General features: G+C 47.5%; 1 protein-coding gene across 5 annotated transcripts in view; it reads left to right on the top strand.

Annotated features, from left to right (window-relative positions):
• The window catches only part of TMEM266 (transmembrane protein 266), a 795378-nt gene that overhangs the window by 312642 nt on the left and 456703 nt on the right, over positions 1–26033 (top strand). For all 5 annotated transcript variants that reach the window (XM_078685229.1, XM_078685230.1, XM_078685231.1 and 2 more), the window contains 2 exons: positions 8877–9031; positions 25227–25300. In XM_078685229.1, coding sequence (XP_078541355.1) covers positions 8877–9031; positions 25227–25300 — 229 coding nt within the window. The remainder of the gene's footprint in view (positions 1–8876; positions 9032–25226; positions 25301–26033) is intronic.

Consider the following 26033-nt stretch of genomic DNA (forward strand, 5'->3'; position numbering starts at 1 on the left):
GTGAGGGCCATGTTATTGATTGCATTAATCAACTCAAGCTGTTGCGCACTCATTGCGCCTGGTGGTCTGTAACAGACCATGCCAGTGAGGGGCAGCCCTGTCATTGTTTTAATAGAGAAGCCGAGTATTTCTACACCAGAGACGTCATCAATGTCCAAAGGGGTGACATTAAGGGTGTCTCTAAAGATAATACCAGTGCCACCTCCCCTCCTCCTGGATCTGGGTTTATGAAGGGCTCTATATCCCACTGGGCATGCCGAGTCAAGTTCCATCTCCAGTCCTTCCGTGGTCCAGGTCTCCGTCATAAACAGCATGTCTAGACTATGCGTCTCCACCAGCAGTTGTGTTTTGGTGGAGTGTTTAGGGAGAGATCTTACATTAAGCAGGCCGCAACTGAGAGCACCCTGCCTCCGAGCGCCAGGGAGAGTCCCAGAGGTAGCGCCTGGCCTACGTATGTTAAATTTCTCATTATGTCGAGTGTGGGTATTAGGGTGCCTAGCTGGCAATTGTGGGAGAGTTGTGTTTTGTGGGAGAGGTAGTAGGCAGTCAGGGCAACAGGTGACTAGCCCTTCTCGGTATTCGTCAGGTGACAGCCGAGGGCAAAGTACCTCTGCATGCACCGAGTTTAGATGCAGTAGAACGTCTCTGGAGTAATATAGCCTTCCTGGGGCTGGAAAACCAGGGGGACTGGCCCTAAGCCCGGGCCGAGCGCAGACCGGCGTGTCCTCTGCGCGACCGGAAAGGCATCGTTCTTTTCCGGGGAAACAGGGCAGAATAACTAGCCTGCTAAGCTAACCTGCGCGCTGAGGTGAGGGGAAGTAGTATTCACTTCCGGCCCGCCTTCCCTCCACAGCAATCTGACGATGTCAGTGGTGGACCGGGGAAGGGGGTGTGTAGCAGGTGAGAGCAACGTGAATTTTTAAAAGCAGTTCTTTAAATACAAATAATTCCTGGTTTGAGGAGCGAGATGGAGCGCAGCAGTCTCCGTTACCTGTAATGCGCATTATGGATACAGCAAAGCTTCTCTCATCAAGTAGCTATGCTTCTGTGAGGCAGTACAAGTCCAGGCTGAGGATGATATCCTCTTGCTTTGCTCTCATTCCCAATTGCTGACTTCTCATGCGATCGCTGCAGGTACAGCTCGATGCGCAGTGAGTTCAGTCCCATGGCTCATTCAACAACCAGGTTCGTATTTCTGCATCAATGACGGCCACCATGGCCTGGTGGATGGTCAAGGACAACCTGTTGCGAGGCCTTACTTTCATTCACTCTGTACCACAACCGATGATGACCGACGATGCGTCAATGGACGGATAGGGTCTCACCTTCAAGAATTACAGGTTCACACAAGTGGTCTAACAGGAAGCAACCTTTCTGATCAAAGGTGTGTCAGTGCTAGTTAGAACAGACAACACTACGACAATGTTTTATCTACGAAAGCAAGGTGGAAGGAGATCCCAGGCGCATACCCTTCTTGCGCAGCAGATATAGGAAAGGCTGCTTGCCAACCACATCTCCTTGCGCGTGGAGCATGTGCCAAGGATTCACAACAAGAAGCCTACTCTCTCAGCAGGGCCTCCAAACAGTGCCACGAATGGGAGCTCAACAACCAACATTTGAAGGAGTTGTTCAATCTTGGGGCTACCCAACATTAGATCTGTTCACTACGTTCCTCAACAAAAAGTTTCCTCTTTTTGCAAGCAGACATCTTCATCAAAATTCATGAGGAGATGCCTTCTAGTGTCCTTGGATGGGGATGTTTACCTATGCATTTCCCCCATTCCTCGAAAACTTCAGAAAATGAAGCAAGGGGCAAATCTTCCGATACATTATTCATGTTAGAAAAGAAAGTCCGCAAGTTATGGGATGTCGCCCTGCCAGGGACAAAGCCTGACTGGTCAGGCAAAACTAGATTGGTCATAAGGAGGTTTAGTCGAGTGGCAATAAGTTTGGCTAGGATTTTGACGTCACAGTTAAGAAGTGATGGGGTCTGTATGAGTCGCAGCTTTTTGGGGACTTCCCGGGTTTTAACAGGGACGTAATGAGAGCAGTTCTCATAGACGGAGGGAGATGTCCTACTTCGAGAGCTTCTTCATATATTTCTTTAAGGACTGGGGCCATAAATTCAATGTAGGTTTTATATAGTTCAACTGGTATCCCATCCAGTCCAGTGGCCTTGCCCGACTGCATGCTCATAATAGCGTCTCGGACCTCGTCAATTTTTAAATGGGGCAGCCAGACACTGCCTCTGTGCATCACTAAGCAACGCTAGTGCAACGTTTTGTAAATAATCATGCAGGTCGAGAGCTTCAGTCCGAGAGGTAGTATATAATGCAGTGTAATGTTGAACAAAGGTGTTCAGTATTTGCGTGGTGTCTCTGTACGCTACCCCGTCTACCCCCTCAAGTTCTAGGATAGTATTCGGCTGTCGAGTCATCCTGACCACAGAAGCCAAAGCCTTTCCAGGCCGCTATCCCTCGCTATATCGCCTAGCTGTCCAATACCGCCCTCTAAATCTAGCTTTTCTATCAGCTTCTTGGGTATATGCCGTGATTTTATCCCTAATTTTAGAACGGTATCTCCGTCGGGGTGCAGGGCCAGGGAGCGTTCAAGTGTCTTGAGTTCAGTTTCGAGTTTATTAAGTGTACTTCTGATACTCTTAAGGACCCCCGAACCCTTAGAAATGCAAATCCCACGTAATGTGACCTTGAAGGCCTCCCAAATAGTCTCTACCTCTGCAACAGTGCCCTTTTTACGTTCAAAAAATCCCAGGATTTCTTCTCGTAATTCCTCCTGGAAGACAGCGTCTAAAAGGATGGTAGGTTGCAATCGCCAAAAAGAGCTTGAGGGGCACATATCGTCTGCGGTCAAAGTGAGACGAACCGGTGCATGGTCCGAATACGTTCTGGCTAAGTGTGTCATGTTCGATATCGCCGGGCAGAGGGCCTTCGACATCAGCAGATAATCTATACGTGCCCATGTTGTTGCATGTGCGGTATAGTGAGTGCCTTCTAGCGTAGTGGGGTGTATATGTCTCCAGGTAACAGTGAGATTGTAATCTTCTAATATGTCGTGCATCGCAGTACGGGCTTTGGTGTAATGGTGGGGAGATGGATTAGATCTATCCACCAGTGGATCCAACGACATGTTAAAATCACCACCCCATATTATATTATCTGGTCCTGAGTCTATCACTGCCGCCCATAATTCTGTAAAAAATTGGGGATCATCTACATTCGGGCCGTAACAACACACAAGAATGACCGATACATGGCCCAATCGTCCCCATACCATACAATACCACCTACATGTGCTGCTCTTGTGGCCCACTAGCGTGAACGGGGCACCTCGTTTGACAAGGATCGCAGTGCCCCTAGCATAATTTGAGCAGGAGGAGAAGATAGCGTGGGAAGCCCATTTACAAGCGAATGTATGATTGCTTTGTGGTTTGAGGTGCGTTTCCTGGAGAAAAGCGAAATGTATATTATGCCTATCAAGATATGATAACACATGCCTCCTTTTTCTCGGATCTCCCAGCCCCCGCATGTTCCACGTTATGAAATTTAACCTAGAGCGCGTCTTTTGTTGCATACTAGTGAGCAAGGGTGATAAATGGGTACTCGCTGAAACCGCCATATTCCCATTATCCACAACACATTTTTATCAGTAGTCACCGACATCTGGTGTCTTGTCACACAGCATTGTCTATAATAGTTTGACTTACCAGGATAACCAGAAGTACCAAGTAAAATATCTCCAAACAGCATCTCTCTATAAGCAACAGACCCCAACCTACTCCAACGCCGTAACTGTCCTGCTCTCCGCCCCTATTCGCTAATAATAGAGCAGTTAAACATTGTACAGTTTGTCCCTTCCCCCCTCCCCCACCCACTGCAGCAACCCCAACTTGCCAGAATAGACCCCCCACCCCCCACCCAAATAACTTCCCCAGGGTATAAACAAACCCCAGTAGTCATGTCTTAACATTGGGGTATGCCCATACGGGAAAACATATAGAGAGCACACAGCCACGTCTCCCCCCTCCAGCCGCAGTTTCTGGACTACCATCGGAGACGGCCGAGGAGGGATAGTGGTCCCTTGCATACATTACCGCTGGATTAGAGGCACAAGGCCCCTTCAAGTGAATGTCCTATGCCCCCAGTCATTCTTCTGCATACAGGCCTCAAGTTCTCACGGTCACGAAGACCAGTAAGTGGTGTTCTCGCCGCATGCTTCAGGCCTCATCCTCAGTTTCTGGTGGATTCTCTTGGCGTGCCGCTTCCCTACCTTTGCCTCCTCGCTGTGCTTTTTTTATGGCTTTTATATATTCTTCCACCTGCTGAGGTTTGGTGAAAAAACGTTGTTTCCCTTGGTGAGTAACACGAACTTTCTCAGTATACAATAAAGCGTAGTTAATTTGTGCGGCACAAAGTTTCCGCTTGACCTCCAAGAATTTTAGTCTCTCCTCTTGTACAAGCAGTGTGAAATCAGGGAAAATGGAGATCGCCACTCCGTTGTAGTTCAGGCTTTGTTTGGCACGAGCAGCGCGCAGGGCCACATCACGGTCGCGATGATTCAAGAGGCGCGCTATAATGGGCTGTGGTGGAGCTCCAGGTTTGGGCACAGGAGCCAACGACCTGTGTGCCCGTTCAACGATAAACTGTGCAGAGAAGGCATAAGCTCCAATGGACGTGAGGAGAAGCTTTTCTACATATTCCTCCATCCGCCCTGTGTCTGTGGATTCTGGAATGCCCGTGACGCGGATGTTATTGCGTCTACTGCGGACCTCCAAATCTTCCTTCTTTGTATTGTATTGTATTGCGACTTATATAGCGCACGTATCACCCGAAGGTATCAAGGCGCTTGCTTAGGGAACCCGTCCTGGTATTCCCCTGTGAGATACCCCGGCAGGGTATCCACAAGGTGAAAGCCAGGCATCCCGCCGCGAGGGGCCGTAGTGGAGATTAAGCAAGCTATTGCCCAGAGTCGCAGAGTGTGACCCCGTGAGTCGAGTAGGCACCGGAGCGAGAATTGTCGAATCCGTGGAATTTTTTAGCCCGAGACCCGCCGAGGCGGGGAATCAAACCCTGGTCCACGGCCGATCTCAGCATCCGGGTCTGCCGCCTCTAACCACTGAGCCACGCTTCTCCACTTTGCAGCAATAACTCGCAGTAGGTTATCCAACCGGGCTAGCTGATTTGTGTGGGCAGCAGTGGTGTCATCGTTGTCTGAGATTCTCCTCTCAGTTTCCGTAATTCGCTCCTCGTGTTGGTCCACTTTGTGCACCAGGGCATCCATTCTGGAGGTCAGCCTGTCGACTTTTTCAACTACCGTGGTGAATCTTTGCCGCATCTCTTGTAGTATTTGTTGCATGTCTAGGTCACCAGGAGGAGAATCACTGCATGTTGCACCTACAACAGTTGTTTTAGGATCAGGCGTTGCAGTCTTGGGCTTATTTTTTTGGGATGCGTCGAAGGTAAGTTTTGTTTGTCGATTGTCCGGTCGCACCATGTTGCCCCTTTGGCACCGGGATCCGCTGGGCCTCCGAGTCTCAGACTGCCCGTCGCACTCTTGACAGCACGGGTGTAACACAGTTAAAGAGGTGCAGATGTTCCACTGTGCAATAGGGAGTTAGTACTGATGTAAGTAGGAGCACATAAATACTGGGAGGGCCTGTGCTATTAGGTACAAGTGGCGGCCTGGTCTTGTGGGTTGAGGAGAGGTCGCTATTCCCGAGCAACTGCACCCATCCACTCTGTCCGGTGATTCAGGCCTGTTATCCTACAGGGTATGAGTATCAAATCAGGAGTGTCTTGAGGTAAGTATTGTCTTCCTAATGAAACCCAATCGCTGCGCCAGGCACTTTTTGGAGGTGAGCAACGCGTTATCGCAGCAGGGCAATGGCGAGTTTCCTACTCAAATCCTGCCAGCGGGACACTCCGCTCCCTTAAGTCCGCGAAAGAGCCAAGGGGGGCGTCTAATGGGCTTGGCGTGTGAGGGGAGTCTATGCTGCATGACCCGCACCTTCAAGACCTAGGAAGCACTCGCGCCTCCTCGCCGTGACCGAAGCAAGGCAGTGCGCAGCTCCAATGCAATGCCCCAGTGTCTCTCGTAGCCCTACAGTGCGCTCGCCCTGCCGCAGATCAAACGGCTCCACGGGGGGGGTGTCAATGGTGTGCAGGCCACACGTGTCTTCGCCCACACAAGAGTCCGGCACATATACTTGCCCCCGAGGTCAAAGCACCGGGACGAGCGCTCTCCCGCCCGGCCACTGAAGATCTTAATGCAGCAGGTGGGGAGGGGGAAGGTCCAGTACTCACGGGCCGGAGCCTGAAGGTTGCGATTTCACCGCTCCGCACACATCCTCAATTGCCCCCCAGCTCCAACCAGGCGGGGGGGGGGGAAACACAGCGCCCGTGATTCGGCAAATGCGGCAGGCGCCACAGAACTTCCAGTCAGGATCGCCGTCTTGGGCCTGTCGCCTCGTGGGAAGCCCCGGGCTTTCCTAGCGCCGTAGTCCGGAGCTCTCAGCAGTAGGGGCTCCAGCGGCGTCCTCGGGGGAAATACCACACCGTTTTTCTCAGGCACCGCACGTCACAGCCACACCAAAATCAGATCGAGTCTGGGGGGGTATGTTAGCAACCCGAAGATGTAGTTTGGGTGCAGTTGTCTTCCAGCAAGTCAGGATAATGATCGGATTTACATGCCAGGGAACAGGAGCATCACCAAAAGGCGGCCATGCTGTGTGTGCGCCCTCTAGGGCCCCCCAAATGTGTGTAAATTTGTATGCTTATAATTCTCTTCTTTTTTTCTGATGCTACAAGTTTGTCATGGTGGGATGGTTTGCCTCCCGCCACCATCTTTTTTTTCTCTTATTGTGTTTTTACTGCTTACTAATCGGATTCAAGCATGTGAATCTATAAAAGATCCAATACTGGAGGAAAACAAGTTACTTACCTGCACACTGTTGTTCTCCATCATTGATATCTTTTATAGATTCACATGCGACTCTCCCTCCTCCCCGATTAGGCTCACCAATTACCTCAGAGTTTGTATACCTTTACACTTGTGCTCGAAATCTGAGGTATGGTGGCTCTGTGGGGAAAGGGAACTCTGAGGTCCCAGTTGTGATTGGCTGAAGTATGGATGTTCTAAAATGAGGCTGGAAAGTTACTCAAGTGAATTTTCTGCTATATGGAGGTCTATGGTAATGTATGTTACTGCTATTGCTTATGTTACCGTGGGACTCCCACCATGACGACAGGGAAGATTCAAGCTTGTGAATCTATAAAAGATAGCAATACTGGAGCACCATAGTGTTCAGGTAAGTAACTTGTTTGTTATGTTGTTCTTAGCTTGAGCATGTATTTATTAGATTAATTGCTTATCTGAATCTGTGTTTATTTTTCCCCATTGTGTTAAATGGAGAAATGTATTTTAATGTAACTTTTATGGTTAATAACCGAAAAAAAAGTTTGAAAGGATGCTGTGGGTTCATGGAAAAAAATACGTTTCTTATGATGTTGGACATTCTCAAATGCTTAACATTCTGCTTAGAAAGTGCTTATTGTGGGCTATCTCAGGGGCTGAAATATACAAAATGTAGGTAAAATAATGATGAAGTGGTGCAGCCATATAACTTCTTTAGCTAAGGAATGATCAGTAACCTGTGAAATATTTAGGGGTGCCATGCATTTATAGAGAAAGGCCAGTTGAGTTTTGCCTGATCAGTTATACCTTCCTATAATTCAAAGAATATGCCATAGTGGGAAGGAAAATTCATATTTCAAGGTTTTGAATTGTCAAATCCTAATTTAATAAATCATAATCTTAAAAAATAATTATTTAAGATTATTTGCTACTGGTGGTATGCTAAAATGTTGGGTGAGTATGCGTGTCCAAAGAAGTGTCACTTAGATTTAAAATATTATTGGGGCTGAAAAGCAGTACAAATAAAACAATGCCCAAGTAGGCCTATCGCTTAATTGTAAGTGTGCACATACATCTAATGCATTGCTGAGTTTTAGAAAATGTTCTTTCTGATGGTTGCAAATACAGATTGACATTATTGACTTTGCGTACTGAAATTACTGTTGAAAGTACCATTGAGGAAAAAATAAACATTTGTTAATTACTGTACCTTTAAAATGATGTGTTATTTAATGTAGTGAAAAGATTTGTGCTTGTGTGTTTTATGAATCTTGTAGATCTAATATACAATTTTGCTATATAACGAAATTCAAAGGTATACACTAAGGTTATATGGCAATATAGGCAGTAGTAAACACAAAATGGTTAAACAAACTTATTCTGCTATTTTTAACTGAAAGTTTAATTGCCTCTTATGCAGTTAAATGTTGTCGCGTTTGGTTCCTATTGTACTTCATAAACAGCAAAAAAATGCTTTCATCCCAATCTGCTATGGTTCCGTTAAATTTGCCCAGAGGGAGGCTTAAACCATGTCCAGGCAGATGCTCATGGTGAAGAAAATATTAATAGAAAGCTGATTTTAGTAAATACCAATAATTAAGAGGAGAGAGCTAGCCCTCTTTATAACTCTCAAGTACTAACTGTGTATCTTTACTTTCAGAATTTCCAGTCACAAGGTACTAAGTTCTTTCCTTTTTAGGGGAACTCAATAAAAGTATATGACCCATATTTGTCTTGATAGCAGAAATGTTGTGCGACTGTTTTTACAAAGTTTTTCAAGGAGTGAGAGTAAATGACTTTGTAGTGGTCAGGCTAATAGTGCCACAATAGTGGTATCCCCTGTAGGCCTTGCTTGCTCCATGCTATTAAAATTACTATCACGTTTCAACATTACATAGGTTTATTTGTAATCTCATAACTCATTGCTTTATTGTTTTTTTTTTTAGATCCAATTGGCTTAAACCATGTTGTGGCAGAAGAGCTGCGGTTTGGCAGGTATTTTTACTCAGTGCAAGCCTCAACAGTTTCCTGGTCGCCTGTGTATTATTGGTGGTGATTCTTCTAACTCTGGAACTTCTAATAGATATAAAGTTTTTACAGTGTGAGTAAAACATTTGTGAACCTGACTATAATTGAGTAATTGATGGGTTTGATTCCATATTCTCGTTGATGTTTGAGTCAAACTAAATTCGGATTGTTACATTGTTTCCTAGATTTACTGTAGCCAGAAACACTTTTTTGGTCAAGGTCTGATGTTAGAATATCTGTTTTCAAAATACCTTTTTACCACAGACTGATACAAAAGGGGATGATGGACGGAGCGTTTGAGTAAATCAAACACTCCCCCCCCCCCCCCCCCCCCAGTCAACTGATCTGGGTTTAATCCATCACCATTCTTTAGCTCACTCAGCCACCCCATTTCAGACACGGCCATATGCAAATCAGTCTGACCCTGTGCCTCATGGGAACAGTCCAGCCCGAACTGCCAAGCCGTGTCTTCCCTGGACCGGAAACAAGCATCCTGGGACCGGTTTCGGATTCATAATCCTAATCAACCAGGCTATCTTGAATCCAGTGGCCAAGTGAGCAAGGGACTCACGTCTGAGCATACCCTGCCAACTTAGGGCGAACAAAGTGATACAAAAGGGGATGATGGACGGAGTGTTTGGGTAAATCAAACACTCACCCCCAGTCAACTGATCTTTTGTACCGCTTTGTTCGCCATGAGTTGGCAGGATATGCTCAGACGTTGAGTCCCTTGCTCACTTTACCACTGGATTCAAGCAAGCCTGGCTGAAGACGGCTGGAATGCCAGAAACCGGTCCTAGGAAGCTTGATTCCGGTCCAGGAAAGGCATGGCTTGGCAGTTCGGGCTGGACTGTTCCCATGAGGCACAGGGTCAGACTGATTTGCATATGGCCATGTCTGAACTGGGGTGGCAGAGTGGGCTAAAGAATGGTGATGGATTAAACCCAGATCTGTTGACTGGGTGTGAGTGTTTGATTGGTTCGGATGCTCCGTCCATCACCACCCCCCTTTTGTACCGCTTTATTACCACAGACGGCACTTTATCAGGAAGCCAAAACCTTGCTGTGTTAAGCACCCACTTATAGTGTAGTTCTTATTACAGGATGGATAATGTTTACACTTTGCAAATGAGAAGGTTTATAAAAATGTATTTTTCATAATAAGTACTTTGATATTTTCATGGATTGAGGTTAGTAGTTTGGGAATGTAATTCATAAAAAAGATACAAGATCCCTGTCACAGCTACCTTCCTGGGTTGCAATTACCCAGCAAACGTCTAGGGATCTCTCATTGTGCTCATAACGCTTCAAGTAACTAGGAATAGTTAGGTTAGATAATTGCAGAAAGCTGCAAACTGAGTACCCTCAGCAGTAGAATACGCATGTACAGACACACATTCTATCCCACCCTCCTCGTGAATGAAGGATTGAGTGAGCCTATTCATGATTTGAACTCAAGATCTGCAGGTCACACATACCTGCCAGCAGTAAGTGCTTTTGTCATTGAAGCATTTTACCCAGTGTTCCAGAGCTAAACTCCCACATGCATAAAATGTTCATTAATATGTTGTTTCCATTGTACACCGCTATCAGCATACTACCAGTTGCAACTGCCACGGCTTTTATATTTATACGTTTAATCTACTATGTAATGGAAAGCATTCCTAGAACAGCTAGACATCTTAGAACAACCATCTAATCTTATATTGTACTTTTGCTTTAATGGAAACCTTTTTATCTATATATGTTTTCACTCACTGACATTTCATACTCTGGAGGTAATGCTGTTTATGTTGTAGTTTAAGAAGTTTATTAACTCTGGTAAAATGACACAATGTCATCCATTCCATATTTTTTAAACGTTCTCCTTTTAATGGAGATTGCATGTTTTAGAATATCAGGCCAGATATGCTTCTCCCCCAAACCTACATTATTAACTGATTTGTTTATACTGGTTTTTGTTTCCTACACTTATAATATCTCTTGTCCACATTGCTATTGCTTATGCTATGCTGTGTTTTGTTTTTTGGTGGTTCTTTAAGTATAATCCCTAAAGCCCTTGGCTGTTCTGGCAATTTTACTTGCTGGTGAGCCAGAAATCTCCGACAACTCTGCGCCACAGATTAATTGTTTTTTATGAAGCTAAATAAATTTGGTTCTACAAGTGTGTTCACTAGATGGCCCATAAGAAAATAATGACCCTTTTTGTCAGCACTAGTTCAAGACCTGTCTGAGGTTCCTATTTATTACTCCTGGAAGTAAATGGAATTTTTACAGTTTGTGTTGGCGCGTAACACTTGGTCCCTACACACTTACTGCTCCCATCTCTCCATCTGACGGTTGAGCCTTCATTATAATCAGACATGATAACAGAGAGGATGTCCGCTAAAGAAAGATGGCGTTAATTGATCTTTCACGTCGCCTCTGTAGAACATGAAGATGATATTCAAGTCTTTTAATGAGTCAAAACATTAGTTTACTGGGTGAGATTAGGGGTTAATAATAATAATAATAATACCAGTATTTGTAAAGCGCGAACAATTACCCGAAGATGTCAAGGCGCTGGGGGCCGTCGGGAAGATTACGCGAGCTATTGCCTAGAGTCCCATGTTGCTGCGCTAACCTGCTGCCGGGGATCGAACCGTGAGCCCCTGTGTTCCAGAGTCAGCCACCCTGGCCGCTGTGCCACACCTCTTCCCTATCTGGTCAATCAATCAAGGAATTTGTAGAACGCGCTACATATCCGTGAGGGTCTCAAGGCGCTGGGTGGGCTGCTACTGATAGAAGAGCCAGGTCTTGAGAAGTCTTCTGAAGGTCTGTAGTAGGTTGGTGGGGAGGGTGTTCCAGGTCTTGGCGGCGAGGTGGGAGAAGGATCTGCCGCCGGCGGTTGTTTTCCAGATGCGTGGGACCGTGGCGAGGGCGAGGCTGGCTGAGCGGAGGCTGCGAGTGGGGGTGTAGAAGCTGAGTCGTCCGTTGAGGTATGCTGGTCCGGTGTTGTGTAGGGCTTTGTGTGCGTGGATGAGAGTTTAAAGGTTATCCTCTTGTTGATGGGGAGCCAGTGTAGGTCTCTCAGGTGGGAGGTGATGTGGTTGCGTCGGGTGATGTCGAGGACCAGTCGTGCCGAGGCGTTCTGGATGAGTTGCAGCCGTCTCAGGAGCTTGGTGGTTGTTCCTGCGTAGAGGGCGTTTCAGTAGTCCAGCCTGCTGGTGACGAGGACCTGGGTGACATTTTTTCTCGTTTCAGAGGGGATCCACTTGAAGATCCTGCGGAGCATTCGGAGGGTGTTGAAGCAGGATGTGGAGACGGCGTTGACCTGCTTGGTCATGGAGAGGGTGGAGTAGAGGATGACCCCCAGGTTGCGTGCGTGGTTGGTGGGTGCTGGGGCTGTTCCCAGCGAGGTAGGCCCCCAGGAGCCGTCCCAGGTGGAGGGGATGGAGCCGAGGATAAGGACCTCCGTCTTGTCAGAATTCAGCTTCAGCCTGCTGTCCTTCATCCATTCCACGACGGCCTTTATTCCCCTGTGGAGGTTGGCTTTGGCGGTGAGAGGGTCTTCGGTGAGGGAGATGATCGCTGCGTGTCGTCGGCATAGGAGACGATGTTGCGGCTGTGCTGACGGGCGACGTGGGCGAGTGGAGCCATGTAGATATTAAACAGCGTTGGGCTGAGAGAGGATCCTTGAGGTATGCCACAGATGATCTCGGTGGTCTCGGAGAGGTGGGATGCGGACACTCTGGGTTCTGCCGGAGAGGAAGGATGTGGTCCAGGCCAGGGCCTCCTCTTGGATTCCGGCATCGTGGAGGCGTGCTGTTGGGTGCGGTGGCAGACCGTGTCGAAGGCGGCTGAAAGGTCCAGAAGGATGAGGGCGGCTGTTTCTCCTTTGTCCATCAGGGTCCTGATGTCATCGGTGGCGGCTATGAGGGCGGTTTCGTGCTGTGGTTGCTGCGGAAGCCGGACGGGATGGGTCCAGGATGTTGTTGTGTTCGAGGTATCAGGTCAGTTGTCTGTTGACAATTTTCTCTGTGACTTTCGCCGGGAACGGGAGCAGGGAGATGTGCTGGAAATTCTTGAGGTCCTTGGGGTCCGCCTTGGGTTTCTTCAGCAAGGCGTTAATCTCTGCGTGCTTCCAGTTTTCCGGGAAGGTTGCTGTCTTGTAGGAGATGTTGATCGTTTTCCAGAGGTGGGGGGGCAATGGCTTTGCTTGCTTTGTTGAAGACGTGGTGTGGGCATGGGTGAGACGGGGATCCGGAGTGGACGGTGTTCATGGTCTTGATGGTGTCTTCGTCGCTGATGTTGGACCAGGCAGTCAGGCGGCTGGTGCAGATGTTGGTCGCAGGGGTGCTGGGCGTGGCGGTGGATATGGGTGTCGTGGCGTTGAAGCTTTTGTGGATGTTGGCGATCTTGCGGTAGAAGAGGGTGGCCAGCGAGTCGCACAGGTCTTAAAAAGGGGGAATGTCGTTGGTGTTGGAGCTGGGGTTGGAGAGTTCTTTCACGATGCTGAAGAGCTCTTTGCTGTTGTGTGTGTTGTTGTCCAGTTGGTACTTGAAAGCGGCCCTCTTGGCGGTCCTGATGAGGTGGTGGTGTCTACGGGTGGCAATCTTGTGGGCCGTATAGCTGTTTGGTGTTTGTTCGCGGAGCCAGTTCTTCTCCATTTTTCGACAGGTGCGCTTGGAGGCCTGGAGGTCGTCGGTGAACCATGTAGCTTTTTTGCTGGAGTGGTTGGCGGCGGGGGTCCTGAGTGGAGCGAGGGTGTCGGCGCAGTTGTTGATCCACTGTTTGAGGTAGAGGGCGGCGGTGTCGGGGTCGGTGGGGTCATGGGGTGGTCTCAGGTCGAGGGTGGTGGTCAGTTGGTCTTCAGTGACCTTGCCCCAGCAGCGGCGTGGCATCTGTTGGGTGCAGTGGTGCGTGGTGGGTATCCTGAAGGTGAAGTGGACGCATCTGTGGTCAGTCCAGTGGGGTTCGGTGGTGTGGTTAAAGGAGTCGTGGGGACTTGCGGAGAAGATGGGATCAAGCGTGTGTCCAGCGGCGTGGGTGGGTGTTGTTACAAGCTATCTGAGTCCGAGGTTGTCGATTAGGGCGGTGGTGTTGGCATTGTTGTTGTCCTCGAGGTGGAAGTTCAGGTCCCCGAGGAGGATGTAGTCCGTAGAGGCGAGGGCGTGGGTGCTGATGAGGTCGCGATGGAGTCGCTGAACTGTGGTCGGGGTCCGGGTGGTCTGTAGACGAGGGTTCCTCTGAGGGTGGTGTTGGGGTCGGTGTGTATCTGGAAGTGCAGGTGCTCGGCGGCGTTGAGGGTGTCGTCGGTGTTGGTCGAGACTCTGATGGTGTTCTTGTGGACGATGGCGATACCCCCTGGCAATCCGTTGGTGCGGTCTCTGCGGGAGATCTTGTAGCCTTCTAGGATGGCTACGGCGATGTCTGGTGCTGAGGTGGTGTTCAGCCAGGTCTCCGTCAGGAAGGCGATGTCGGGGTGGTTGAGTCTAGGAGGTCCCAGAGTTCGATGGCGTGTTTGCGAGTGGAGCGGGTGTTGAGGAGGATGCATTGGAGGTGGTTGGGATCTTTGCTTGACGGTTTGGCAGGCTGGTGAAGCTGCAGTTCCGGCAGGTGAAGGGTCCGTGGGTGCGCTTTGGTGTGGCCCGGTAGCAGGCGTGTTCTCGTCCGGGGTTGAGTGCGTGGTGGGTGCTGGCGTCGTAGTGCAGTCAGGTGCAGAGGTGTCTCCGGGGGCCAGGGGTTCGGCCGCATAAGAAGGGGAGGTGGGAGGGAGGAGCAGCTGGGTAGGGGGAGTGGACCAATGGGGGCGAGGGGAGGGGCCGCAGGGGAAGCAGCGGCGGGGAGCGGGTTCGGCGAGGGAACGGGCACGGAGGGAGGAAACAAGCAAAGGCAGGGAACAAGTGGCACAAGGCAAATACAGACAAAGTTACAAGCACAGAGACTTCAATGTGTTGCGCACTGTTCACCTGGTGTGAAAAACACCACTCTATACCTTTAGTTAAATCAGGGTTTACTGATATTTATTTCTCTCTTTTCATCTTTCTTTGCTTAAATCATAATTAATCGTTATACCAAAACAACATTTTTACATTGTTTCATCACAATGATTATTGCTTATATTAACATCATGTACTTGAAAAAGACACAAAACATGATTACAATCACATATATTCAATTATTCAGTATGTCTTTGCCGTTGCCCAATGCATTTCGGAACTTGAAGCAGTTCCTTCATCAGGGGCTAATAATCTGTGAATGAAACATATAATATATACATCAAAATACGTGAGAATATAACAGGATTCTAACAATGGTTCATAATCTCATAATTATCCAATGAAACTGACAATGAAGTCATTTTAAATGTTAGTGTCAATGATCACCTGACAACCAAATTGTGAGTGAAACTGTTGAATGTGTATGTCCCTACCTGCCACAGGAATAAGATGTCCTTAGGCTTATTATACACCAAGTCGACCAACTGAAACCAACAAAAATATGCTCTATTTACATCCAGTATCCACTAACTCTTTGCGGATAATGCATGGTACTATAATGCAACTGCCCTTACCTTCTGAAAACCACACAAACTTTCAGAATCTGTAAGATAATATCAACACTCAAGTTAACCACATGGAGGTGGGACTTTGTCTCAAAAATATATGCTGGTTAAACCTTAAGCCGCAGTGGCTTACCTCAATCTCAAAAGGTCAACGCTGTGTATTCTGTAAAGAAAACAGAATGCCAATAAATTCCTCTATAACCAACGCAATAGAACCTTAGAGTGCCATCCAAACAAATCTCCCGGTTGCCACTAACCTGATAGTCGCGTCACGTTAAACGTTAATATGCCCGTGCTCTGTGCGTAACATGCTTTATTGTGATTCAGGAAACGTAACTGGAATTTTGATTAGTCGTTAATTCGCCTGCATTATTCTCGCCCTATTGACGCGTGCTCACCGATTTACCATAGCACACTAGATGTTTCGTCACCAGCATGTCACGATTAACATTATTAGCACTCTTTAAATATGGCGCTCAAGTTTTCTTCTCGAGTTTGATGTACCCTTTAGATTAGTCCGTCATCAGTGTTGACTGCAACGTACTCGCGTTCGGGAACCGGCTCGCGCTGAATATCACAATACACAATGGTCGTTACCATTCTATACAGAAGTTCTGGCACAGAGCACGGGCATATTAACGTTTAACGAGACACGACTATCAGGTTATTGGCAACCGGGAGATTTGTTTGGATGGCACTTTAAGGTTCTATTGCGTTGGTTATAGATGAATTTATTGGTGTTCTGTTTTCTTTACAGAATACACAGCGTTGACCTTTTGAGATTGAGGTAAGCCACTGCGGCTAAAGATTTAACCAGCATATATTTTTGAGACAAAGCCCCACGTCTGTGTGGTTAACTTGAGTGTTGATATTATCTTACAGATTCTGAAAGTTAAGTCCAATTGGTCGCACACTGCTTGTCCTATCAGTGTGTTGCCCCAAAGCATTGTGGTCCATGAAGTCAGCATCAGCGGGTGCACCTCTGCCAGGGTCTTGAGCAAAAAATCACTGTCGCGTTGGCCATCCCTGGACACGTGTTTCGAAGTTGTTACCTCTCGTCAGCAGGGAATAGGCATATTTGTAGGGGTGCTGCGTAGGCTGCCAAAAAATATCCTCAGGTACGGTACCACTAATGGCACGCAGGTGCGTAACCCGGGCTCGTCAGCCCCACCAGCTCAAGAGAGCTTGAATATAAACGAAAGTCCAATTGGTCGCACACTGCTTGTCCTATCAGCTTGTTGCCCCAAAGCATTGTGGTCCATGAAGTAAGCATCAGCGGGTGCGACTCTGCCAGGGTCTTGAGCAAAAAATCACTGTCGCGTTGGCCATCCCTGGACACGTGTTTCGAGGTTGTTACCTGTCGTCAGCAGGGAATAGGCATATTTGTAGGGTTGCTGCATAGGCTGCCAAAAAATATCCCCAGGTCCAGTACCACTTGTGGCACGCAGGTGCGTAACCCGGGCTCGTCAGCCCCACCAGCTCAAGAGAGCTTGAATATAAACAAAAGTCCAATTGGTCGCACACTGCTTGTCCTATCAGCGTGTTGCCCCAAAGCATTGTGGTCCATGAAGTAAGCATCAGCGGGTGCGCCTCTGCCAGGGTCTTGAGCAAAAAATCACTGTCGCGTTGGCCATCCCTGGACACGTGTTTCGAGGTTGTTACCTCTCGTCAGCAGGGAATAGGCATATTTGTAGGGGTGCTGCGTAGGCTGCCAAAAAATATCCTCAGGTCCGGTACCACTCGTGGCACGCAGGTGCGTAACCCGGGCTCGTCAGCCCCACCAGCTCAAGAGAGCTTGAATATAAACGAAAGTCCAATTGGTCGCACACTGCTTGTCCTATCAGCGTGTTGCCCCAAAGCATTGTGGTCCATGAAGTAAGCATCAGCGGGTGCGCCTCTGCCAGGGTCTTGAGCAAGAAATCACTGTCGCGTTGGCCATCCCTGGACACGTGTTTCGAGGTTGTTACCTCTCGTCAGCAGGGAATAGGCATATTTGTAGGGGTGCTGCGTAGGCTGCCAAAAAATATCCTCAGGTGCGGTACCACTCGTGGCACGCAGGTGCGTAACCCGGGCTCGTCAGCCCCACCAGCTCAAGAGAGCTTGAATATAAACGAAAGATGCTTACTTCATGGTCCACAATGCTTTGGGGCAACACGCTGATAGGACATGCAGTGTGCGACCAATTGGACTTTTTTTTGTATTCAAGCTCCCTTGAGCTGGTGGGGCTGACGAGCCCGGGTTACGCACCTGCCATGAGTGGTACCGGACCTGATGATATTTTTTAGGCAGCCTACGCTGCACCCCTACAAATATGCCTATTCCCTGCTGACGAGAGGTAACAACCTCGAAACACGTGTCCAGGGATGGCCAATGCGACAGTGATTTTTTGCTCAAGACCCTGGCAGAGGCGCACTCGCTGATGCTTACTTCATGGACCACAATGCTTTGGGGCAACACGCTGATAGGACAAGCAGTGTGCGACCAATTGGGCTTTCTTTTGTATTCAAGCTCCCTTGAGCTGGTGGGGCTGATGAGCTCGGGTTACGCACCTGCGTGCCACGAGTGGTACTGGACCTGAGGATATTTTTTGGCAGCCTACGCAGCACCCCTACATATATGCCTATTCCCTGCTGACGAGAGGTAACAACCTCGAAACACGTGTCCAGGGATAGCCAACGCGACAGTGATTTTTTGCTCAAGACCCTGGCAGAGGCGCACCCGCTGATGCTTACTTCATGGACCACAATGCTTTGGGGCAACACGCTGATAGGACAAGCAGTGCGCGACCAATTGGACTTTCTTTTGTATTCAAGCTCCCTTGAGCTGGTGGGGCTGACGAGCCCGGGTTACGCACCTGCGTGCCACGAGTGGTACCCGACCTGAGGATATTTTTTGGCAGCCTACGCAGCACCCTTACATATATGCCTATTCCCTGCTGACGAGAGGTAACAACCTCGAAACACGTGTCCAGGGATGGCCAACGCGACAGTGATTTTTTGCTCAAGACCCTGGCAGAGGCGCACCCGCTGATGCTTACTTCATGGACCACAATGCTTTGGGGCAACACGCTGATAGGACAAGCAATGTGCGACCAATTGGACTTTCTTTTGTATTCAAGCTCCCTTGAGCTGGTGGGGCTGACGAGCCCGGGTTACGCACCTGCGTGCCACGAGTGGTACCGGACCCGAGGATATTTTTTGGCAGCCTACGCAGCACCCCTACATACATGCCTATTCCCTGCTGACGAGAGGTAACAACCTCGAAACACTTGTCCAGGGATGGCCAACGCGACAAGACCCTGGCAGAGGCGCACCCGCTGATGCTTACTTCATGGACCACAATGCTTTGGGGCAACACGCTGATAGGACAAGCAGTGTGCGACCAATTGGACTTTCTTTTAGATTCTGAAAGTTTGTGTGGTTTTCGGAAGGTAAGGACAGTTACATTATAGTACCATGCATTATCCGCAAAGAGTTAGTGGATACTGGATGTAAATAGAGCACATTTTTGTTGGTTTCAGTTGGTCCACTTGGTGTATAATAAGCCTAAGGACATCTTATTCCTGTGGCAGGTAGGGACATACACATTCAACACTTTCCCTCACAATTTGGTTGTCAGGTGATCATTGACACTAACATTTAAAATGACTTCATTGTCAGTTTTATTGGATAATTATGAGAATATGAACCATTGTTGGAATCCTGTTATATTCTCACGTATTTTGATGTATATATTATATGTTTCATTCACAGATTAGCCCCTGATGAAGGAACTGCTTCAAGTTCCGAAATGCATTGGGCAACGGCAAAGACATACTGAATAATTGAATATATGTGATTGTAATCATGTTTTGTGTCTTTTTCAAGTACATGATGTAATATAAGCAATAATCATTGTGATGAAACAATGTAAAAATGTTGTTTTGGTATAACGATTAATTATGATTTAAGCAAAGAAAGATGAAAAGAGAGAAATAAATATCAGTAAACCCTGATTTTCCTAAAGGTATACAGAGTGGTGTTTTTCACACCAGGTGAATAGTGCGCAACACATTCAAGTCTCTGTGCTTGTAACTTCGTCTGAGTATATAGCGAGGGCCGACTACCCTTGCGTGTTGCTGCACCCTATATAAAATTTATTGGTTTAACTAGAGCATTAGGAGTGCACCCCCTCATATTTATTCATTACAAGGCAAATACAGTCACAAAGCAATACAAAAGGCAATCCAAAAACAGCGGTCACAGGCAAAAAGAGAGCAGGCACGGAGCAAACCTAAGGGCTACCACTGGCCACCAGGGATGAGGCGCAGGTGGTAGCCTGCGGGTGGAGGCGGGCCTTGAACACCCTCAGAGGCAGCGGCTGGTCACAGGAGCACAGGCGCAGTCAGGTGGAGCTGCGCGGCGTGGGGAGCGACCTGGGGTCAAGGGTCGCTCTCACTGCCGCGCAGCGGCCGCCATAAGAAGGGGCGGTGGTAGGGAGGAGCAGCTGGGTGGGGGGAGTGGACCAATGGAGCGGGGGCGGGGCTGCAGGGGACGCAGCGGCGGGGAGCGGGATCGGCGAGGGAACGGGCACAGTGGGAGGAAACAAGCACAGGCAAAGGCAGGGAACAAGAGGTACAAGGCAAATACAGTCACAAAGCAATACAAAAAGCAATACAGAAAAACAGCAGTCACAGAGGCCAAATGCGAGCGGGCACAGAGCAATGGGGTGAGGGGGCGGTGCCTCTGGGGACGCAGCGGCGGGATCGGCGAGGGAACGGGCACAGAGGGAGGAAACAAGCACAGGCAAAGGCAGGGAACAAGAGGGACAAGGCAAATACAGTCACAAAGCAATACAAAAAGTAATACAGAAAAACAGCGGTCACATGCTAAATGCGAGCGGGCACAGAGCAATTGGGCGGGGTGGAGGCAGGGCCGCAGGGGACGCAGCGGCGAGGAGCAGGATCGGCGAGGGAACGGGCACAGAGGGAGGAAACAAGCACAGGCAAAGGCAGGGAACAAGTGGCACAAGGCAAATACAGTCACAAAGCAATACAAAAGGCAATCCAAAAACAGCGGTCACAGGCAAAAAGCGAGCGGGCACAGAGCAAACCTAAGGCCTACCACTGGCCACCAGAGATGAGGCACAGGTGGTAGCCAGAGGGTGGAGGCGTGCCTCGAACACCCTCAGAGGCAGCGGCTGGTCACAGGAGCACGGGCGCAGTCAGGTGGAGCTGCGCGGCGTGGGGAGCGACCTGCCTGGAAACGGGGTCAAGGGACAGTGCAAGGTTATTTGTGGAGAGTTCCTTCCATGGTTTGGGGTAGCACATTGACTTTCCCGGTGTCCTGCACCCAGGAAAAGGTGTATATTTTAAAGAAAGTGCAAGACACAAACGGATGGGTATAGTACTTGAATTAATCTCCACTGCTGGTAATTAGTGTGGGCCATATTCCTGTCCATTTACAAAAACGCTATGGTTAGACTTGCTAGACAAGTTCTGCTGTGATGGTACATACATTTATTTATTGCATTAGCAAGATTCTTGCTAATTTAAATGTGAGACTGCATTTGTATTATATAATTTACCGAGATGAAACCTAATTACCTTCTGCATTAAGCCTATAAGAACCTGGCTATCTTACCTTAAGCTCTCATCCAGTATCCCATAACTATTATTACTATCTGTCTTTACTGTAACCTATTTCTTTAACTCTGTTTTAGAGGTTTAGAAATTATAATATCTGTTGCCACTCTATGTACCCATCTAATGAGGATTCTCTTTTCACCCATTGCTCTTTCAGTCTGTGCCCTGTTCTAGAGGCGCCGCCTGACTCTCAGACATCATATACATTCAAAATGTTTTTATTAAACTTTAGATGATTACCAATACACTCCCCTGAATTTAATATATATTTAGAAGAACGACCAGATATTCTATTTTTATCTGAACCCTGGCTCCATAAGGATTCTGATCCTGATTTGGTGCAAACTCTTACCCCTGGTTACAACATCCAGCGAAAAGATCGTGATAAGAGGAAAGATGGAGGCATTGCTATTATCTACAAAAACTCCTTTGAATGCTGTGTCAAGCCTAACCTTATTTCAGACTGCGAAAGCTTATTCCTTGCTAAGTCACTCTCCGCCACTCTTTCCTTCTCAGGAGTTTTAATCTATCGCTGCCTGGGTTTGGGTGTGCAATATCTTAAATCTCTTCCTGAAATGGCGGCCACGTTAGCAAGCTCTTCCCCCAACATTACGCTTTTAGGGGATTTCAACCCGCATTTTGATGATCCAAACAAAACTGATGCCTTCGGCCTTGTCCAGGACCTATTAGCTATTCAGCTAATACAAAAGGTCAACGGCCCTACATTAAAGAAAGGCCATACTTAGACCCTGTTTCCATCAACAGCTCTGAGTTGTCGGTGGTTGACCCTATCCCCCTGCCTTGGTTGGATTATCTTTTGATCCCTATCTCTATGTACTCTTCAGCTCAACCCGCTGCTACTGAATCTATTAGCAGGAGAGCCCGCCCTTGGTCCAAATTTCCTGTAGATCCTTGGCGCTCTGCTCTTAAAATTCAACACCAAAATTAGACTCTAGCCCTACCTTAGCCTCGGAATAATTCACTCATTGGTTAGAGTCTACACTGGACACAGTTATCCCTGTCAAATCCAGCTACAAAAAGGTGAGAGAGAATATACCACTGTGGGACTCACCTTACGCTTCGGTCACTTAAGCAAGCTTGTAAAAGATTGGAGAGGACGTGGAGGAAAGACTACAATGAATTGAGTAAACAGAAATATAGAGACTCTATAAAACGATACCAAACTGAAATAAATAAAAAGCACAGGCGCTTTATTATGAGGAAACACTTACTCTGCATCTAATGATTCTCGGGAAATCTTCCACATTGCGCTGAATCTCCTAGAGCTCCCATCTCCTGGAATACTACCAGAACGTTGTAATGAACTTGCTGATTTTTTTCCATGGAAAGATTCAAGATCTATACAATGCATTTCCTGGCTCTCCCTGTCCCAGTGACCACTTACTAACGAACAAGCCCCTGCTTTACCCTGAGCAGTTTTTTGAGGAACTTCCAATTATGAATCTGTATACTCTATCAGAAATCTTCTCCCAAATAAAATCTGGCTCCCCCCTCGATCCGGCTTCTCTTCACTTCCTTCGCAAAGCCAAATACGTGATACCCCCAGTCCTACTGGAGGTGATAAATCTTTCTATCTCTACCAGCCAAGTCCCTTCACCATGGAAACATGCCATGGTGAAAGCTCTACTCAAATAGTCGAGCCTAAACACCGATGTCTTGGGTAACTATCGTCCCATCTCTCTGCTTCTGGTGATTTGTAAGACATTAGAAAAGTAGGTTAACACGACCCACTCAGTATTTTTAGAAATCCATGGTCTGCTGCCCTAGTCCCAGACCGGTTTTTGCCCTCAGCATGGAACAGAAACTGCTCTTCTTGCCATGGTTGATGAATCTAAGAACACCCTTGATCAGTAGCTCCTCCTGTATCGAAGTTTGGTATTAGATACGGTCAATTTTGACATTCTTCTAAACAGACTCGGGGGTGTTGGTGTCTCAGGTGGTGCTATTACCTGGCTCCAGTCCTACTTAGATGGTAGAGCATTCCTGGTCTTTGACGGAGATTCCATTTCTAGGACCCTATGGCTCAGGTGTGGAGTGCCCCAGGGCTCATCTTTGCACCCTACATTGTTTAATGTCTACATGAGACTACTTGCTGATATCATCCTGCCATTTGGGATTAAAATCGTCACATATGCTGACAAAACGCAGTTGGTTGTTTCCCTCAACTGCTCTCAGAATTCCCTTCTGACCTGGAATCCTGTCTGGAGAAAGTGGCATTATGGATAGAACACTCCTGCTTCAGGCTCAACTGAGAAAACCAGAACTCATGCTCTCGGGCAACACAATTAAAACAGATTTTAAACTTGCATGGCCAATCTGTCTTTCCCCTGCACCGACTCCCAGCACTAAGATTAACCCCTCCCATGCTGCTGACGGAACCGCTCCGTCACGGCCCACAGGTGGGCTGTGCTGGTGACGGAGCGGTTCCGTCACGGCCCGCTCGCCGCGCCTGCGCGGTGCGAATTCTGCGCCTGCGCTGAGTGTTCTGAAGAGCGGGCGGGGCTTTGACGGAACTGCTCCGTCACAAGCACAGCCCACCCGAGGGCCGTGGCAGAGCGGTGCCGTCAGCAGCGTCGGAGCGCCGCGCGGCCCCTCCCGCCCCCTAGCACTGCGGCGGAATAGCCGCCGCAGGGAAGGGGTTAAAAGCCTAGGCGTTTGGCTGGATAAGTCTTTTAAATTTGACCACCAAGCAGTGAAATTGGCAGGAGTCTGCCACAGTACTCTCTGACTGCTACTGAAAGTTCGTCCTCTCCTTCCCATGGTGGCAAGGAGAATTATGGTTCAGGCGTAGGTACTCTTCCGTTTGGACTATGGCAACTTTCTCTACCTGAGCACCTAAGTCAACCATTAGGAAACTCCAACTTGTTCAGAATTGTGCTGCTTGCTTGTTGCTTGGTACTCCTCAAACTCAGTCGGCTAAGCCTGCTTTGAAGACCCTACACTGGCTACCAATTTTGGAAAGAATAACATTTAAATCCCTGTGTATAGCCCATAAGACCCTAAGGGGGAGGGGCCCTTTAATAAATGACTCATTCATTACTATTTTTACTGCCGCAGGAAATGACTCCGCTCAGCTAATCTAAATTTAGCAGTAATTCCCAAAACCAAAAGAGTAAGAAGTGGAGGCAGGTCCTTCTCTTACAATACAGCAGACTCTGGAACACCCTGCCCCTACACCTTCGCTCAGTCTTGCCACAGTCTTTTTCGAAAGCTTCTTAAAATATGGTCGTTTCAAGCTGGCTCATTATCAACATTACAGTGTCCTCCTTCTATGCTGCTAGCGCTGGGATGCCTTAGGGTGGCTATGCACTCAACCAATTCTGTAAATAATAATAATGATATACAGGAGCACTGTAATCTTTTCACCAGTGCATCTTATGAATAGACGGCACTCTTGTAGGTGGCCCAGAGCCTGGTGAAGTGCTTCCACCAGTGATATCTGCCTGCACCACTAAGAATGTCTCTTGAACTATCTTTGGTTCTATGAGTACTAGGCCGGACACCAATTTAGGAAGCCCTCCTCCCACTCCCACCACTCTCCTTAGGTCTCTGAATGTCTGCTAATATCCTACTCTGGGATTACAGAAAATTCTATGAGAATGTTGCCAATCACCACCATCTTGGCCCCACCATACACCTATAAATTAGGAAGCAAATTCTGCAATAATGTTTAGAGTGCCACCAAAGGGTAGGGTGGGTGCACAGTCATTACCGCCCATAATCTCATTGTCTCCACCTCAACCATCGGGTGGGCACAGCATCCTTAATGGGAAGAGACTGATACTTCCTCTCATGATAGTCTAAAGGCTGTTATTGAGGATTCTTTATCATATATTTTATTAGCTGAGTAGAGGATTTTATCACCTAAAAAGGAAAAAGTTTCTGAGGAAAACATAACTTTATAAACTTTTGTCCCAAAATGAAAACTAACATTCTGAATTCCTTATGTTTTAGATGCCAAATGCTACTATTATGTAACTATTTGCCTGCTGATAAATTTCAGGCTCATTCGTTAAGTTAGATAGTGACTCTGTATATGATATTGTAATAATTTTGGTGACGACGTTTTGTGTTACAGTTTCAAGCGCGTCACAGTTTGTAGGAATTATCCACTGGATCAGCCTTGCCATTCTATCCATGTTTTTTTCAGAGGTAAGTTGAATATTGCAAACTGATTAATGATGCTGTGTATTTTCTGTTTCTTTAAACTAGTTCTAAATATATATGTTGTAAATAACTGGATACATAAAAACTAATTTACTCCTTATGCTTTCTCATTTATGGAAGCATTCTAAGATATTTGTGTGTAATATTGTTAAAAGTATACTGAAACAACATACTAAATATTGCAGCTTAATTTAGCTTGTGACATACTATAACTTGTTAAGTGTCCAAGTGTAGATTGAGTATCTTCATATTCAACAATTTACCATTATCAAGACGACCCGTGACTGTCTTTCGGAACCTCGCTTTTCTGAGATTGGTATAACTACAAGAAGTGCTCATATAGCTGACTCATTCCTTTTCCTGGGTCCTAAGCTATTGAAAAGCAATGACTTTTATACTTTTCACAAAGCTCACCGAGGCTCGGCCTTATTTCCAGGATTTCTGTTTTGAGCTTTATTGCCCTTATTCTTGCTTCATGGAGTGCTCTAAGTCTAGACAAGGCATTCTCTTTTTATATTCTTATTAGCATTAATTTTACTTACATAAGGCTTAAGGGCATGGATCCTCTGTGATGACTTGTTTGTGGCAGATGCATAAAGCAGATGTGCGGCCAGGGTACGAGACCTGTAGTAGATATTATCCTTAATCACCAGAAAACAGTACTGCTTGAGGGAGTCCACAAGTGGGAGGTGTCTCCAGTCAACATCATGCTCTCAAT

The sequence above is a fragment of the Lissotriton helveticus genome, chromosome 3_2, assembly GCF_964261635.1.
Source record: "Lissotriton helveticus chromosome 3_2, aLisHel1.1, whole genome shotgun sequence".
Taxonomy (NCBI): Eukaryota; Metazoa; Chordata; class Amphibia; order Caudata; family Salamandridae; genus Lissotriton; species Lissotriton helveticus.